This window comes from Panthera leo, chromosome D1 (assembly GCF_018350215.1).
Source record: "Panthera leo isolate Ple1 chromosome D1, P.leo_Ple1_pat1.1, whole genome shotgun sequence".
NCBI classification, from domain to species: domain Eukaryota; kingdom Metazoa; phylum Chordata; class Mammalia; order Carnivora; family Felidae; genus Panthera; species Panthera leo.
This window is the reverse complement of record NC_056688.1, coordinates 10,369,122-10,385,040: the sequence shown is the minus strand read 5'-3', so window position 1 is coordinate 10,385,040 and position 15,919 is coordinate 10,369,122. Positions and strand designations below refer to the sequence as shown.

Genomic DNA, 15,919 nt, shown 5'->3' with positions numbered 1-15,919 from the left:
TGCTCAGGATTGTGGTGAGAATTAAATACAACAGCTAGAAAGCAACTCTATCACAAAGTTCTGCTTAAGAGGGCTCAAAAATAGTCACTTCTTTCTCTGCTCCCACTTGTCACCAGGCTCTTGAGAGCCTGATGTCTGATTTGTTTTCTCCACAACATCTAGCAGAGCAGTTCTCAACCCGGGCTACCTGACAAGAACTACAGAGCTTTTGAAATGCAGATGTCTGGCCCTACTGTGCACCAACTAGATTATAATCTCTGGCTTGAGAATATATATTGTGAGGATCCAAAAATGTACTCATAGAAAAGGTAATATGCATCACCTCTTACGTAATTGTGTTGATGCCAAAAAATAAAATAGTGATAATATTTATATCAGTTCTTAAAATATGATATATTAATCATTAATAATCAATACATTACAAATAATTTAAATAAATCAGTACATCTCCAAATGGCATCTATTGTATTCTCAGGATCCACAAGTGTCATTAGAATTTTTAGATTTTATGTTTCAATTTCAATGATCACTTAAAAATAACCTTTACCCATATTATTTTAAAAATCTTTGAAGTGATAATTCTCAATTGAAAGATGCTCATTGGGGCGCCTGGGTGGCTCAGTTGATTGAGCATCTGACTTTGGCTCAGGTCATCATCTCACGATTCATGGGTTTAGGTCATGATCTCATGGTTCGTGCATTCAAGCCCCACGTCAGGCTCTTTGCTGGCAGCTTGGAGCCTGGAGCATGCTTTGGATTTTGTGTCTTCCTCTCTCTTTCTGACCCTCCCCTGCTTGTGCTCTGTCTCCCTCTGTCTCTCAAAAATTAAAAAATGTTAAAAAAAAAAAAAAGATGTTCATTGAACAAGACTTTAATTTCTTTTTTTTTTTGAGTTTATTTTGAGAGAGAGACAGGGAGAGTGAGGGGGGAGGGGCAGAGAGTGAGGAGAGAGGATCCCATCAGACTCTGTGCTACAGGCGGGGCTCCAACCAATGAACCACGAGACCATGACCTGAGCGGAAACCAAGAGTCAGACACTCAACCAACCGAGCCACCCAGGTGCCCCAAGACTTTAATTTCTTAAGATAGTGCTTCTCAAAGTTTCAGGAAACAGCTACAGAGAACTCTGAAATTAACATATTAACAAATTACTTAAGTGACAAAATTGCATTTGTACACAACGCTGGAAATAGAGTCTGTTATCAGGAGAGCCATTTGCTTTGTTTTTAGAAAAATAAGATGCTATAGTATACAGTTATGATATTTAAATGCTAATACATAGTATCAAATCAATACCAGAAGAAAAAAGAAATCACAGTTCATGATTAATGGCAGAAGTCAGTAGCATCTAAGGGAATTAAAGGATGCTCCCGTGACTCAACTAATGGAATGATGTTGAAAAGGGAAAGTTATGGGCTGGATTCAGGGCTGCGTGTCAGTAGCCTTGCTGTGTGCTACATCAGCACATCAACAACTCCACAGAGGCAGAGGCTTGTCTTCTCTCCGTGCCAACAACAGGACCACATCTGTAGAGACGTCCAGCAAACATTTCTGAAATAACGAACCCCACCTTCCTCTTATTATCGTGTTCTTTCTACCCTTATTTTCCCTATATCTTTTATTCCTTACTTATTAAACCTTGTATTTCTGTAAGTTACCTTAAATCCTACAGGAACAAAGTAGGATATGAGAAAATCAACACACTTGTAAAGAACTGGATGTAAGGGGATTCCCGTGAGTAGCATGTTTCCTTGACTTTGCCTCTGGAGAGCTGCCTCTACCACATTCTGTCAGATCTCCACACTGGCCCACCCCCCATCCTTGAGAGTTGGGTTCATGGCCCACTGATGAAACTGTCCTGTATGTTTTCACTATTGAACTGTCCAGTTATGCAGTCACAACAACACATTTGAATTTCTTGGTAAAATGCTGTGCCCTCCAGAGATGTGCCAAAGTGTAGCACAGAAGAACTAAGGAAAGCCATTTCTCTCCAGGGGTAACGGACCTGGGCGCCCTGCAGTGCACTTCCTCCCAGGCGCACAGACAGCCTTGTCTTTCCAGGCAGGAACTCCCGCTGGCTGGCCAGAGAAAGGGGGCATCCAAACCTGCTTCCTCCCTCTGCTGGGGATCCCTTTTCTACTTCCTCTTCTGTTTGGGGATTTGGAAGCACTGAGCCCTAACTTCTCTTCTTGTCTTATTTCACTTCCTCACCCACCAACCCACTCTTCGACCAGACGCCAAGTGCCCCCAATGCTTCTTTTTCTGCCTAAAAATGGATGAAACCAACTTCTGATTTTGGGGTGACTACATATGTTAATGTTAGAAACAGGAGCTTAAAAGTTTCAACTTCCCTGTGAGCACTCAGTAATGTACAGAATTGCTGAATCTTTATATTGTATACCTGAAACTAATATAACATTGCATGTTAATTACACTTCAATTCAAGAAAGTAAAAAGAAAATACCTCCTGGCAACATTTAAAAGTTAATGGTAAACTGACATAACCATTATGGGAAACAATAAGGAGGAAAAAACATTAAAAATACAGCTGCCATATGATCTAGCAGTCCCACTTCTGGGTATATATCCACAGGAAATAAAACCACTTTCTCTAGGAGATATTTGCATTCCCATGTTCATTATTCATAGTCACCAAGACATGGAAACAACAAAAGTGTCTGTTGACAGATGAACGGATAAAGAAATTGTGAAATATATACATATATATATATATATGAATTACACACACACACACACACACACACACACACACACTGAAATACTATTCAGGCTTTACAAAAGAAGGAAATCCTACTATCTGTGGCATGAATAAAACTGGAGGACGTAATGCTAAATGAAATAAGCCACCCACAGAAAAACAAATACTGCATGATGTCACTTATATGTGGAACCTAAAAATAAAAATTAAATTAATAGTAGCACAGATTAGAATGGTGCTTTCCAGGGTCTCAAAGTTAAAGGAAGATGGCGTCAAAGGGCATAAACTTTCAACTGTGATTAAGTTCTGGAAACCTAATATAGAGAACAGGGGGGGGAAAAAAGGATTCAATCTCCCACTTATTGAGAAGGCGGTCTTTGAACACTTCCCGAAACAACTTTCCAGCTCCTACTTAAATGCCAACAATCCCTGCTTCTTGCCACAATAACACAAGGCATTTCTAGATGTTACTATACAAAGTAAATCATCATAGATCCCCAGTCTCCAGACTCTGGACTTCAGGGACCTAGAAAAGATGCCAATTGTTCATTTTGCCAAATAAGGACATTAAAAAAAAAAGAAGAAGAAAAGATGAAAGAGGAGGCTCTCCTACCTACAAGCTACAATGACCATAATTTCACAACCGGAAAGACATTTTTATAAGAAAATATCAAAAAGCTGTAATGCTCGAATAAAAGGCAAGCCCTTAAGTTAAATAAATTTTTACATTCTCTTTCAAAATCTCATCATTTTGTTCTCATTCCTCTTATTCCACAAAGACAAACTGCTGGCAGCCTGGAGTCTGACCACAATTGACTGTAAGGCAGGAGTTATTTTCCCCTAAAGCTGTATGACCTTGAGCAGTTGACTCAATGCCCAGCAACCCTAGTCCACTGACCAAAGATGCAAATGAGGCAATGTGGGTAAAGCACTGTGCCAAACCAACTATGCTCCTGACACACAATTTAGGCTTATATGAAGCCAAAGTTGTGACCAACAAAAGGTACTAAGCAAAGATAATAATTATTGCAATAGTACATTTCTCTCCAAGTTCTATAAAATGCAAATAGACTAGCAAGAGACCCAAATACACCACAAAGTATACACACATATTAAAATAAAATATTAAATTAAAAATTTAAAATCATATAGTATATTGAATTATAATGATGTATTAAATATTAAATCTAAAAGGTACCAGACCTTGACTTTGGCCCATCTGAATCTCAAAGGCTAAGTAGGAACAGGCATGTATTAACAGGGTGGTAAATCTATACAGTGGAGAAAGCACCTGGCTAGATGGAAGGAGGCAGGCAATGTGGTCCTAACCCTGACACTGCCACTAAGTACGGCTATAGCCTTGGGCAAGTTTAATCTTTCTGTGTACAGTTTTCTCAGACATAAACGAGGAAATTTGATTAAAATGGTCTCTCAGGGCTTGATCAGCTTGAAAATTCTTTTTTTTTTTTTAATTTTTTTTTTTAACGTTTATTTATTTTTGAGACAGAGAGAGACAGAGCATGAACGGGGAGGGTCAGAGAGAGGGAGACACAGAATCCGAAACAGGCTCCAGGCTCTGAGCTGTCAGCACAGAGCCCGATGCGGGGCTCGAACTCACGGACCGCGAGATCATGACCTGAGCCGAAGTCGGCCGCTTAACCGACTGAGCCACCCAGGTGCCCCAGCTTGAAAATTCTTAATGTCATATACAATAGTGTGTTCTCTCTCTAAGAATTTGTAAGCCTCGGCGAATGAGAAGGATGAGTTGTATCTTCTAAACAGCTGACCACTAGATTACCCTCTAAGGCATAAGGAACCACACCAGGGGATCCTCAAAAGCACAACACCCACTACCCTGATCCAAAAAGCCAAAAGGTACAACCCAATTATCCCTAAGTCAACGTGCTGACGGAAGCATCCATTGTTGGTAAACAAATGAGAGTATTATAAACATTCTCCAGGACCCTCCCTCTCCCTGGTAGCCCTTCCTCTCAAATATGCACCCTACCCTTCCATGGGTAGCTAAGAACCACCATGTACCAAAGGCAGACTATGGCAGGCATGTTACCTGCATTCTCTCTTACACCTTGATGTGATCCTGCAAGGTTTGTTTTATTAACTCCATAAAAGGACTTAAAGAATTGACTTTCAGAACAGGTCAGTACAGTCCAAGGTTACAACGTGAGGGGCAGGATTCAAACGGAGGCCTCTGTGACTCTAAAGTCTCTGCTCTATTCTCCTTGGTGGGAATGCTGCATCCCTCCCACCTCTGACACACCCAGGAGACTAGATCAAAACCAGCCAAGGTGCCTCAGGCTGATGATCCCTGCATTCACCAGTGCGGTTGCTCCTGGGGAATTTTAGGGAAGCTCTCTTTAGACTCTAACCTTAGGAAGACTAGCTTCTCTCTGCTCTCTGAAAGCTCTCCTTTCTAAAGAGACCAATGAGGTATGGAAGTGCCCACCACATTCTATAGCATGAAGTATCAGCATATAAGCTCTGGGCCAACTAGAAACTTTGGGGTACCCAGTACAGTCACAGAACACAGCTTTTCCGACCTTAACAACTAGTCTGACATTCAGTTCCAACCTGGTTTACTTACATCAGCTTCTAAACCCTGGCTATGTAGGGTGAACTCCAGGGATCAGCAATGTCTTGGCATTACCTGGGAGCCTGTTATAAATGAGGAGTCCCAGGCCCCTCACCAGACCTACTGAATCAGAAACTGCATGTTAGCAAGATGCTCCGTGTGATCTGAATGCACATTCAAGATAAAAAGAACTGTTCTAGAATCATCTACGGAGCTTTTTAAAAAGTATGAATTTCCAGGAACTAGAATCCAAAATTACAGAGAAAGGGGTGAAGGAATAGTGGGAAGTCCAAATACATGTATTTTTTTTTCAACAAGTTTTCTTGTGGTCTATCCTCAAGAAAACTCAAGTCCCTTCTGGAGGAATCAAAGATCAATTTTGTTTTGTCAACAGCTGTCCCTGTAGCCAACAGCTCACTCCTCTCTAAAGGCAGTGTTGATGACTTCATACAGGCTCTCTCTTGGGCTGAGCGCCACAATGTACTAAATGAATGGAACAATTCTGCTTGTCAGTTTCCCCGCTCTGCCCCAATCGTCTGCCCTCAATTCACAGGGAGGTTTAGACTACTGTCTCCATATCAACAGCAAAACTCCTATATTTTCTTTTCTCCTGACCCACTACCTTAATCTGGCAGGCAGGTAGGCAGACAGGCAGGAAGGAAGGAAGGACGGAAAGCTGGAAGGAAGAAAGAAAGAGCGGAAAGAAGGGAGAGAACAAATCAACATGTGTTATACACCTACTGTGTACCAGACCCACTCCATCCATCCCCCAAAACAGTTTACATATATTTCTCATTTAACATACATTAAAATATGTAAGATTTGTATTAATGCCCCAATTTTCAGAAATGAAAAATGAAGTTCAGATAGATTAAAACTCTCCCAAAGCCAGGTTCCTAAACAGTATCTAATAATAAAGTTCTGCTGCATTCTTTCTACTATCCCTATCTTGCTTACACATAATATTATATAAATAAATATTTTCACTGAAATCTAAATCACATACCATAAAATTCATTTCACTGGATTTTAGTATATTCACACAATGATGAAACTATCGTAACTAATTCCAGAGTACTTCCATCACCCCAAAAAGAACCCCCAAACCAACTAGCAGTCACTTCTCATTCTCCCTGTTCCTCCCTCCCACCCCTCCCACCATCCACCCCCACCCTGTCCCTGGAAAATACTTTGTCTCTATCAGTTTGCCTATCCTGGATATTTCATATAAGTGCTATCATACAATATGTGGTCTTTTGTGTCTGGCTTCTTTCACTTAGCATAATGTTTTCAACGCTCATCCATGTTGTAGCATTTATCAGTACTTCATTCCCTTTTGTAGTTGAGTAAAATTCCATTGTTGGATATACCTTATTCTTGCATCTATTCAAGAGTAAATGGGCACTTGGGTTGTTTCCCACCTTTTGGCTTTAGGAATAACACTCCTATGAACACTCACGTCCAAGTTTTTGTGTGGACATATGTTCCGAATTCTCTTGAGTACATAACTATGAGTGGAGTTGCTGGGTCATGTAATAGTAACTCTCTGTTTAATTTTTTTGAAGAATTGCCAAACTGTTTTTCCAAATTGACTACATTCCCATCAGCAATGCAGAAGGGTTACAGATTTTCCATATCCTTGCGGACACTCGTTATGTCATTTAGCCATCCCGCTGTCCGTGGAGTGGTATCTCTTTGTGGTTTTATTTGCATTTTCCTAATAACTAATGATGCTGAGCATCTTTTAACATACTCTTTCACTTTTGTGTATATTCTTTGGAGAAAGTACTCATTGCCCATTTTTAAGTTGGGATACTTGTCTTTTTATTGTTGAGTTGTAAGTGTTCTTTATATACTCTGGATACTAGGCCCTTACCAGATAGATGATTTGCAATATTTTCTCCCATTATTTGGATTATCCTTGCACTTTCTTGATAGTGTTCTTTGTAGAATGAAAGCTTTTAGTTTTGATGAAGTCCAATTTACCTATTTTTTCTTTGGTTGCTTATGCTTTAGGCATTATATCTATTAAAGTGTTGCCTAATCCAAGGCCATGAAATGTTATACGTGTTTTTTTTTTGGGGGGGGCAGGTTGTATAAACACTTACATTTAGATTTTTTACCCACTTTAAGCTAATTTTTTATATAGTATGAGTTATGGGTTCAGTTTCATTTTTTGCATGTCGATATCCAGTTATTCCATTTGTTGAAAAGACTATTCTTTCCCCCATCAGATTGTCTTGGCACCCTTATCAAAAATCAGTTGATTATAAGTGTATGGGTTTATTTCTGGACTCTCAATTCTTTTCCATTGGTTTACATATGTCTATCCTTATCCCATTATCACATTATCTTGATAACTATAGCTTAAATACTAAGTTTTGAAATTGTAGGCAGTTTAAGTCCAACTTTGTTGTTATTGTTGTTTTTCCAAGATCATTTTGGCTATTCTGGGTCCTGTGTTATAGTTTTCAGTATAAAAGTCTCACATTTATTTGGTTAAATTTTCCAGTATTTTAATTGAATATCTCCAAGTTAAATGATACTTTCTCTTTCTAGTTAAAATCTATTGTTAAGTGCTTATACTGAAATTTTCATTTCAGTCATACTTTTCCATGGCGGAATTTCTATTTGTTTTCTTTTAAATCATTTTTATGTCTTTAATAATATTATTTATTTGATGAGACATTATTCTCATACTTTCCTTTCACCTTCTAGACATGGTTTCTTTTACTTTTTGAACGTATTTATAATACTTGAGATAACATCTTTGTCTACTAAGTCTAATATATAGGCTTCCTTAAGGACAGTTTTTTTTTTTCTGTGCACCGACCAGACTTTCTTGTTCCTTTGTAGGTCTTGTAATCTTTTGTTGAAAACTGGACATTTAAAAAATATAATGTGGTCATTCTGGATATGTGATACCCCTCCCTCCCAGGGTTTGTTGTAGTTTCTGTTGGTATTATTGTTTGTTGCTACTGCTACTTTTGTCTGTTTAGTGACTTTTACAAATTAATTCTGTGAGGTCTATCTTCTTTTTATTATTATTATTTTTTATTTTAGAGAGAGTGAGCAAGCAAGTGGGGGAGAGGGGCAGAGGGAGAGAGAGAAAATCCCAAGTAAGCTCCACAATCAGCAGAGCGGAGCTCAGCCCTACAGAGCCCATGATCCTGGGACCATGACCTGAGCCAAAATCAAGAGTCAAACGCTCAACTGACTGAGCCACCCAGGTGCCCCATCTGTCTTCTTTATCATGTGTGGCCACTGAAGTCTCTGCTCAGTTCACCTGGCGGTCAGCTAATGAAACCTGAGATTTCTGATTTACAGGCAATTTCCAGATAGGTCACATAGTGACAATTCTCTGGAAATGAGACTTTTGGAGCACTCCAAACCCATTCTGCCCTCTTCCACTGGCTGCTAGTTTGCTGGTTTTCATGGCTCCCATAATGGCAAAGCTGTTGGGTTTTTTTTTTAATGTTTACTTATCTTAGAGAGAGACAGAGACAGAGCATGAATGCGGGATGGGCAGAGAGAGAGGGAGACACAGAATCCGAAGCAGACTCCAGACTCTGAGCTGTCAGCACAGAGCCTGACCTAGGGATTGAACTCATGAACTGTGAGATCATGACCTGAGTTGAAGCTGGAAACTCAACTGACTGAGCCACCGAGGTGTCCCAAAGCTGTTGGTTTCTAAGGCTATTGCAGAGGTGTGGAGAGAGGGGTGGGAATAAGGCAAGCTAAAATGCCACAGTGCTCACTGTGCTTAATGAGATTCTGCCATTTTTCTTAAACAAATGCTCCTCAGATTTTTTCAAGCCTTTGGTCAATTTCTAGAGTTCTGAAAAAATTGATTTTGACCATTTTTGCTGGTGTTCTCATTGCTTTGCTGGAGGAGTAGATTTTTCAGAGGTCCTTGCTCTACCATTCTGTAAGTGCTTCTCTCAAAGAAACATTTATAAATATCACCTTGATTCAATTCTACATTTTTTGGTTTCATTTCTACTCACATAGTACTCTTTCAGAAAATAAATCATAAAAATCAGAGGAGAGATATAAGAAAACATATTTTCTGATTTTTTAGTATTTCCCTTGTGCTATGGTGCTATGGAGGAACATGTCAGAGCAAGGTGGACCAAAGCTGTTTCTTTCCAGAAAATAAATATAAATCCAAAAGCACGGTCTTCCTAATTCTATGCTAGTCACAAAATGGATGGGGATTGGAGACATGTTCGATAAAGGAAAGCTAGAAAAGGATATGTAATATTCCAAGAAAAGAGAGCTTTTACACCTGGATTCCCTATAGGGAAAAGAGTGGAGCTTCTATTTAATTTTTTTTAATGTTTATTTATTTTTGAGAGAGAGAGAGACAGAGCGTGAGTGGGGGAGGAGCAGAGAGAGAAGGAGACACAGAGTCCAAAGCAGGCTCCAGGCTCTGAGCTGTCAGCATAGAGCCCGACGCTGGGCTTGAACCCACGAACTGGGGGATCATGACCTGAGCCAAAGTCAGACACTTCCCCGACTGAGCCACCCAGGCGCCCGAAGAGTGGAGCTTCTAAATGGGCCAGGTATGTGATGATCACTCCACTCTGGATTTCACTTTGCCAGCACTCAGCCTATTCTCCACAGCTTGTGTCAAATAGCAGACGCCGAGATGAATGAGGTGCAGAACAGAACCGTGATCAGTGCCTTCCCCTTCTTGAGCAAAACTGGAATTGGTAAAGGGTCATGCTGACGAATAGCAGGAGATTCATTCGTGGTGAGATTCTGGGCCGAATTCCAGACACCAGTTCATTTTAGGGAGGAGTGGGAAGGAGATTTGCATTTATGACCTCACGCAGAAGCTCCAACCCCGGAGCATATAAAGAGGTGAGTCGCAGGTATTTCCTAGTACCTGGCCCAGCCGTCTCCAAACCAGTCAAGACCATGGCAGTCCTTGGCTCCACACTGCTGCCACTCGGGCTGTTTCTATGCTTCGGACTGCTGTGTTCTTCTGCCAGCTCTGCAGGTGAAATTGACAAATGCATGTTCTTCAGTGAGGTCACCACCACTGGCCCAGGCATCATGGTCAATTCAGATGTCTATGACAGCAACAGAAACTACACAGGTGAGAAGCCGTTCTCTCTGTCGTCCTTTGCCTTCTATAGGGAGTTCATCAGAACTTCAGAGCACACCCCTCCATTCCTGCGCTCAATCACATAAAACATGTGTCTTTGACCCAAATGGGAAGTGGGGGCAGAAACAGAAAGAAAGAGAACATGTGATAGAGTTAGCTGGGTGGGGCTGTTTCTGCCTGTTCTCTGCGCAAACCTGAACCAGGGGGCCATGACGTCCCGACACCCAGGTTAACTGAGCCCCAGCAAGAGCTCACCTGAGGCAAATTCTCTGACTTAAAGAAAATGGGCATTTTATTATTTTCAGGGGTAGTATCTGCATCACAGTCTGTAGTCTGTTCACATCCATTTGAGAGAACAATGTCCCTGTGGATGATGGCATGTTGCATGCGAGGAGGCGCTGTTCACCTTCAGTCTGTGGGAGGAAACTCGAGCGAGTTAGGCAGGGACAGTGTTACTCTCCCACCTGGTTCACAAGCAGCCTGAAGCCGAGAGAAGTGAGGTGATGGCTCAGGGTTCCACTGCAGCAAGTAAGTGGCAGAACTGTCTGGCTCCTGAATCTTGGTCTTTCCTTCCCAATCTGATGCTTCTCTTCGAGGTGCCGAGGAACATTCTCCAAATATCCCATTTTGGATCAGCCAAACCTTATAAGTCAAGGCAGGTGCTTTCTAATTACGTTCATAATAACAACACTTAATATGGTGGTTTACAGGTATTCGTGCATTTATTCCTCACAATAACCTGTGAGGCAGATACATACCACAGTCATTCCCATTTCACAGATGAGAAAACAGAGGCAGAGGTGATAGTCACTTGCTCAGGTCACAGAGCTACTTAGATGGTGGCACTGTGATAGAAACCCGAGCAGCCTAGCTTGAGACACCCGGCCCCTAACCACTGCACCATACGCCTCTCACTTACGGTACTGAGCACTGAGACCACTCATTATGTGCTGGGTGCTGTTCCAAGGGTAAATGCTATTGTCTTCCCAGATGAGAACTGTGGCACAGGAGAGTTAAAGTTTTTACCCAAGGTCACAGGAAGGAGCACTGTTAATATCTGAACCCAAGTTAACAGCTGAGATCTGTCCAGCTCCATTCAGCCAGGCTGTCCAGCTTCGGGGACTGCTGTCTCATTACTGTGTCATCCTACTATCCTAGAACTCGACCCCAATTTTTCAGGGAGCACCAGGGTGGATATTACACCCATAAACTACAGAGTCCTGACTTCGGCAGGAGAATGACCATGGTCTGCCTTCCCATGCTCATCCTGTCTTGTCCTTTTTCCTTTTTTTTTTTCCATCGGGATTGTCACTAAGGGCCTCCGTTGTGACTCAGGTCACTGTATCCCACTCCTTCAGACAGTGGGTCCTATCCTACCAAGCCAGGGCAGATAATCTTATAATTCAAGATGAGGACAGGAAGGCATATGTATGACCTTATCTACAGAGAAGGACCTGGGGCAGGTCAGAGAAACAGCTACAAAAGAGATCACAGACCCCGGACTTAAGATAACATATCACAAGGTGAGGGATTCTGCTGCTGAAATCAAAGAAAAAGAAATCTATCTTGTGAAGATGTTGGGGGAGAGACATGTAGCATGGGGGCCTTCTGAAAGTAGGGAAGTAGGAGAAAGAACAGTCAGGAGAGGATCCATGAGACCCCTCGCAGGGGAATACACTGTGTGAGAGGGAAATCAGGCATTTACATAGGTGCTGGATAGAGCAGGGGGGTGAGGAAGGAGGAGAGGAGCTCCGGTTCACCGAACACCTACTATGTGCCGGGCACTTCTCCAAGTTTCGTCTGACTTCAGCTCAGAACAGAAATGTGCTAAAAGTTCTATGATAAACTGAATCACTATGTGAATGATTTAAGTTGGGAGTCAAAATCCTATGCTCACGGAGATGTGAAGTGTCAGACTCCACACCTAGGATTACACAACAAGCTCTGTGATCTCCTTGTAAGGGTGTCATTGCAGGCCTCCTCTGGGATGTGGGACCTTTGGGGAGACTGGGTACATACATACCCACAAAGGCCAACAGCTTCTCCTTATTTTCATTTTGAATATTTTTTTAATTTCAGGGTTTGTGTCAACATTGGCAGGTCATATATAGACCACATGGCATGTCCCATGGCACAATGGCAGCCTAGGTGTTATCTTAGGAGAGGTTTCCTAGGTTTGTCTTGGTATCAGGAAAAGAAACCTGTGATGCAGTGACAATATTAAGATTTTGCTGTGTAAGCATCGGCCTCCATTTTTCCCTTCAGTGGGCAAGAGGGATGTAACTTGCTTGCCTTTTTCCTGACCCTTCATCTTTAAGGGCACTGTACCACCTTGGGTGCACAACTTTTTAAATCAATCAGTGAGTAGTTATCTGGTACCCTCCAGGTGCCCAGCACTGGACGGGCCAGATACTGACATGGATGAAACCACAGTATCTAGTACAAGCCAGGATGTAGTTAAGGACTCAATTCCATAAATATAAACATAAATGTTTCAGGAGAGAGAGGGAAAGTGGGCTGAACTGGCCAGGAGGTGGGACATAGGCAGGGTCCTGGAGGGTAAGCGGGGATGGAATATGTGATGAGAAGGCAGAATCCCAGATAGGTGGTCAGACAGGAACAAAGGCCAGGGCAGGTGATGGCCGGGTGCATCTGCGGAGCCAGAAGAAGGCTGGCTGCCCTGAGGGCAGGAGGGCAGAAAACACAGTGAGCCAGACTAGGAGGACCATGAAAGCCATGTGCTGGGTCCTATAATCAAGAGAAGTGAAAATATAAAAGCAGAAATGTTTAGATCCTCTAGAAAGAAGGGCACTTGGACGGTTTTGGAGAGTACTGTATCCAGAAGGAAGTGTGTGTGGAATCTGATCTGGCTACGGTCTAAACAGAGAAGGTGGAGGCCAGAAACCCAGATGACAGATGCCTGGGAGGGAAGAAAGGAGGCAGGAAGCCAGAGGGAGAGAGAGAGAGCAAGGAGAAGCAAGAGCACAGGCAAGAGCATGCCCCCAGAACTGACAGACTTGGTGAAATCTACCGGACAGCATCGTAGAGCCCTCCACCCTGCGTATGTCTACAACAGCAGCCAGGTTCTTGCCGGGCAAGTCGGGGCCTGTGGGGTTTGGCACAGTGCATCACCACCACCAACCACCCCCCCACCCCCACCCCCCCCCCCCCCCCCCGCCCCCGTGACTGGCAAAAACAAAGAGAAATGTTTTGTGCTTAAATAAATAAATAACAATGGCCATTCATCCAACACCCATCACGTGTTAAAGTCTTAACACTACTCTCTGTGCTACTCCTAGGAAACTTGTAAGATAAGGTATCTTGATCTCCATGTAACAAGGAGGGATAATATCATTATCCCCAGACCTAGGACCAGCCCTGGGGCAAAGTGGGCATTCAAGAAATATTTGTGGAGTGAGTGATGAACAAGGAAACCGAGGCTGAGAGACGAAATGGCTTGCTCCTAAATGTAAGAGCTACAGTTCTCATCTAGGACTGTCTGACCCTATTGTGCTACAGGCTTGATATTCTATGCTTTGTAAGGAGAAGTCTTTGAATGAATGTGAGTGGCTGACAGGGACCTGGAGAACAGCCCTTTGGCATTGAGAAATTCTTTCAGAAGGGATCTTATTGTTATTTTTTTAATGTTAATATATTTATTTTGAGAGAGAGAGCTAGCTGGGGAGGGGCAGAGAGAGGGAGAGAGAGAAGCTGCAGAGAGAGAGAATCTGCTGCAGCACAGAGCCTGACTCGGGGCTCGATCTCACGAACCGCAAGATCATGACCTGAGCTAAAATCCAGAGTCGGGCACTTAACCAACTGAGCCACCCAGGCACCCCTCAGAAGGGATCTTCTGAGGGAGAAAATGGACAGACTGAAACATTCTCTTGAAATTCCCTCTCCACTACCCATCAGGATGCTGGAATCTAGCCTGTGAGTGCACCCCAGGCTAGATCAACACGGAAGACTCACCTGATTGGGGAAGGTCAAGAAACCCTAGGGTTATGTGATAGGTACTGGGGCTCAGAGACCCCATCCCTTCCCTCACACTTGACAAATAGAGACCAAGAGGACCAGGAAATGGGCTCTGCTTTGACTTGTCACTAACAGGCCCTTATTTCATGACCGACTTCCCAGGGGGCCCACTTGACCCTTTCTCATGCATCAACCACATCTCTCCCCACTCTCCACTCACCCTGACAGAAGGGGAGAAGAGGCTATCCCCTTCAACTGGCTGATAGGAACCTGGCTCCACAGATTAAGAGCCATCCACGAGCTCACCCCTATTATATAGCAAAACCAGGGCCAGAGTACTGGTCTTCTTTTACCTTTTACTATAAAAAATTCGGAAAACACAAAAATGCACTAGGAAGAAAATAAAAATAATCTATAATCCCACTACCAAGAAATCATACTTAATATCTTTTATTTTATTTTTTTAATTTACATCCAAATTAGTTAGCATGTAGTGCAACAATGATTTCAGGAGTAGATTTCTTAATGCCCGTTACCCATTTAGCCCATCCCCCCACCCACAACCCCTCCAGTAACCCTCAGCTTGTTCTCCATATTTATGAGTCTCTTATGTTTTGTCCCCCTCCCTGTTTTTATATTATTTTTTTCCCTTCCCTTGTGTTCATCTGTTCTGTGTCTTAAAGTCCTCATATGAGTGAAGTCATATGATTTTTGTCTTTCTCTGACTGATACTTTCACTTAGCATAATACCCTCCAGTTCCATCCACGTAGTTGCAAATGGCAAGATTTCATTCTTTTTGATTGCTGAGTAATACTCCATTGTATATATACATACCACATCTTCTTTATCCATTCATCCATCGATGGACATTTGGGCTCTTACCATACTTTGGCTATTGTCGATACTGCTGCTATAAACATGGGGGTGCATGTGTCCTTTCAAAACAACACACTTGTATCCCTTGGATAAATGCCTAGTAGTGCAATTGCTGGCTTGTAGGCTAGTTCTATTTTTAGTTTTTTGAGGAACCTCCATACTGTTGTCCAGAGTGGCTGCACCAGCTTGCACTCCCGCACCATAGTTAATATCTTATATTTCCTTCCAGACTTTTTTCATCAACTTCCTTTAAAATGGGATTGTATTATATGCACATCCTATTTGTAACTTTCTTTTTGCACACTAAATTTTGATTTCATGACCTTCATCCCCCTGTCACATGCCACAGATGGCGGCTGATTGTTTCCTTGTCATTCCCTCGTAGTATGGGTTCCTGTGAATGCCAATATCAGCTCTGTGGTCCTGCGAGCAGTGGATGAGAACAACACCTCACTAGGCCTCTGGGAAAAAGCAGATGAGCTTTGCAACAGCAGCGCCCTGTATCACCTGGAGAACTTGAATGACAAGCTCTTCACAGCAAACTGGGTATCTCCTAACTCCGAAAACATAACCACAATCGAGCTACAGTAAGAACCTGTCACCGTGTGATTTGCTTTGGGCTTTTATGGGCTTTTTGCAGATGGG

The 15,919-nt window shown here is 42.5% G+C and overlaps 1 protein-coding gene and 1 long non-coding RNA gene across 4 annotated transcripts in view; one reads left to right on the top strand and one right to left on the bottom strand.

Annotated features, from left to right (window-relative positions):
• Window positions 1-9,802: 9,802 nt before the first annotated feature.
• Window positions 9,803-15,919, top strand: part of PLET1 (placenta expressed transcript 1) — a 25,183-nt gene continuing 19,066 nt past the window's right edge. For 2 of the 3 annotated variants that reach the window (XM_042904640.1, XM_042904639.1), the window contains exons 1-2: window positions 9,803-10,413; window positions 15,660-15,861. In XM_042904640.1, the coding sequence (XP_042760574.1) occupies window positions 10,134-10,413; window positions 15,660-15,861 (482 nt within the window). In that variant the 5' untranslated portion in view covers window positions 9,803-10,133. Of the gene's footprint in view, window positions 10,414-10,918; window positions 10,951-15,659; window positions 15,862-15,919 lie in introns of those variants that run through there. The other variant, XM_042904641.1, reaches the window with a different exon arrangement.
• The window catches only part of LOC122199519, a 9,764-nt gene continuing 4,788 nt past the window's right edge, over window positions 10,944-15,919 (bottom strand). The window contains exon 3 of the long non-coding RNA XR_006193546.1: window positions 10,944-11,064. This is a non-coding gene — a long non-coding RNA (uncharacterized LOC122199519). The remainder of the gene's footprint in view (window positions 11,065-15,919) is intronic.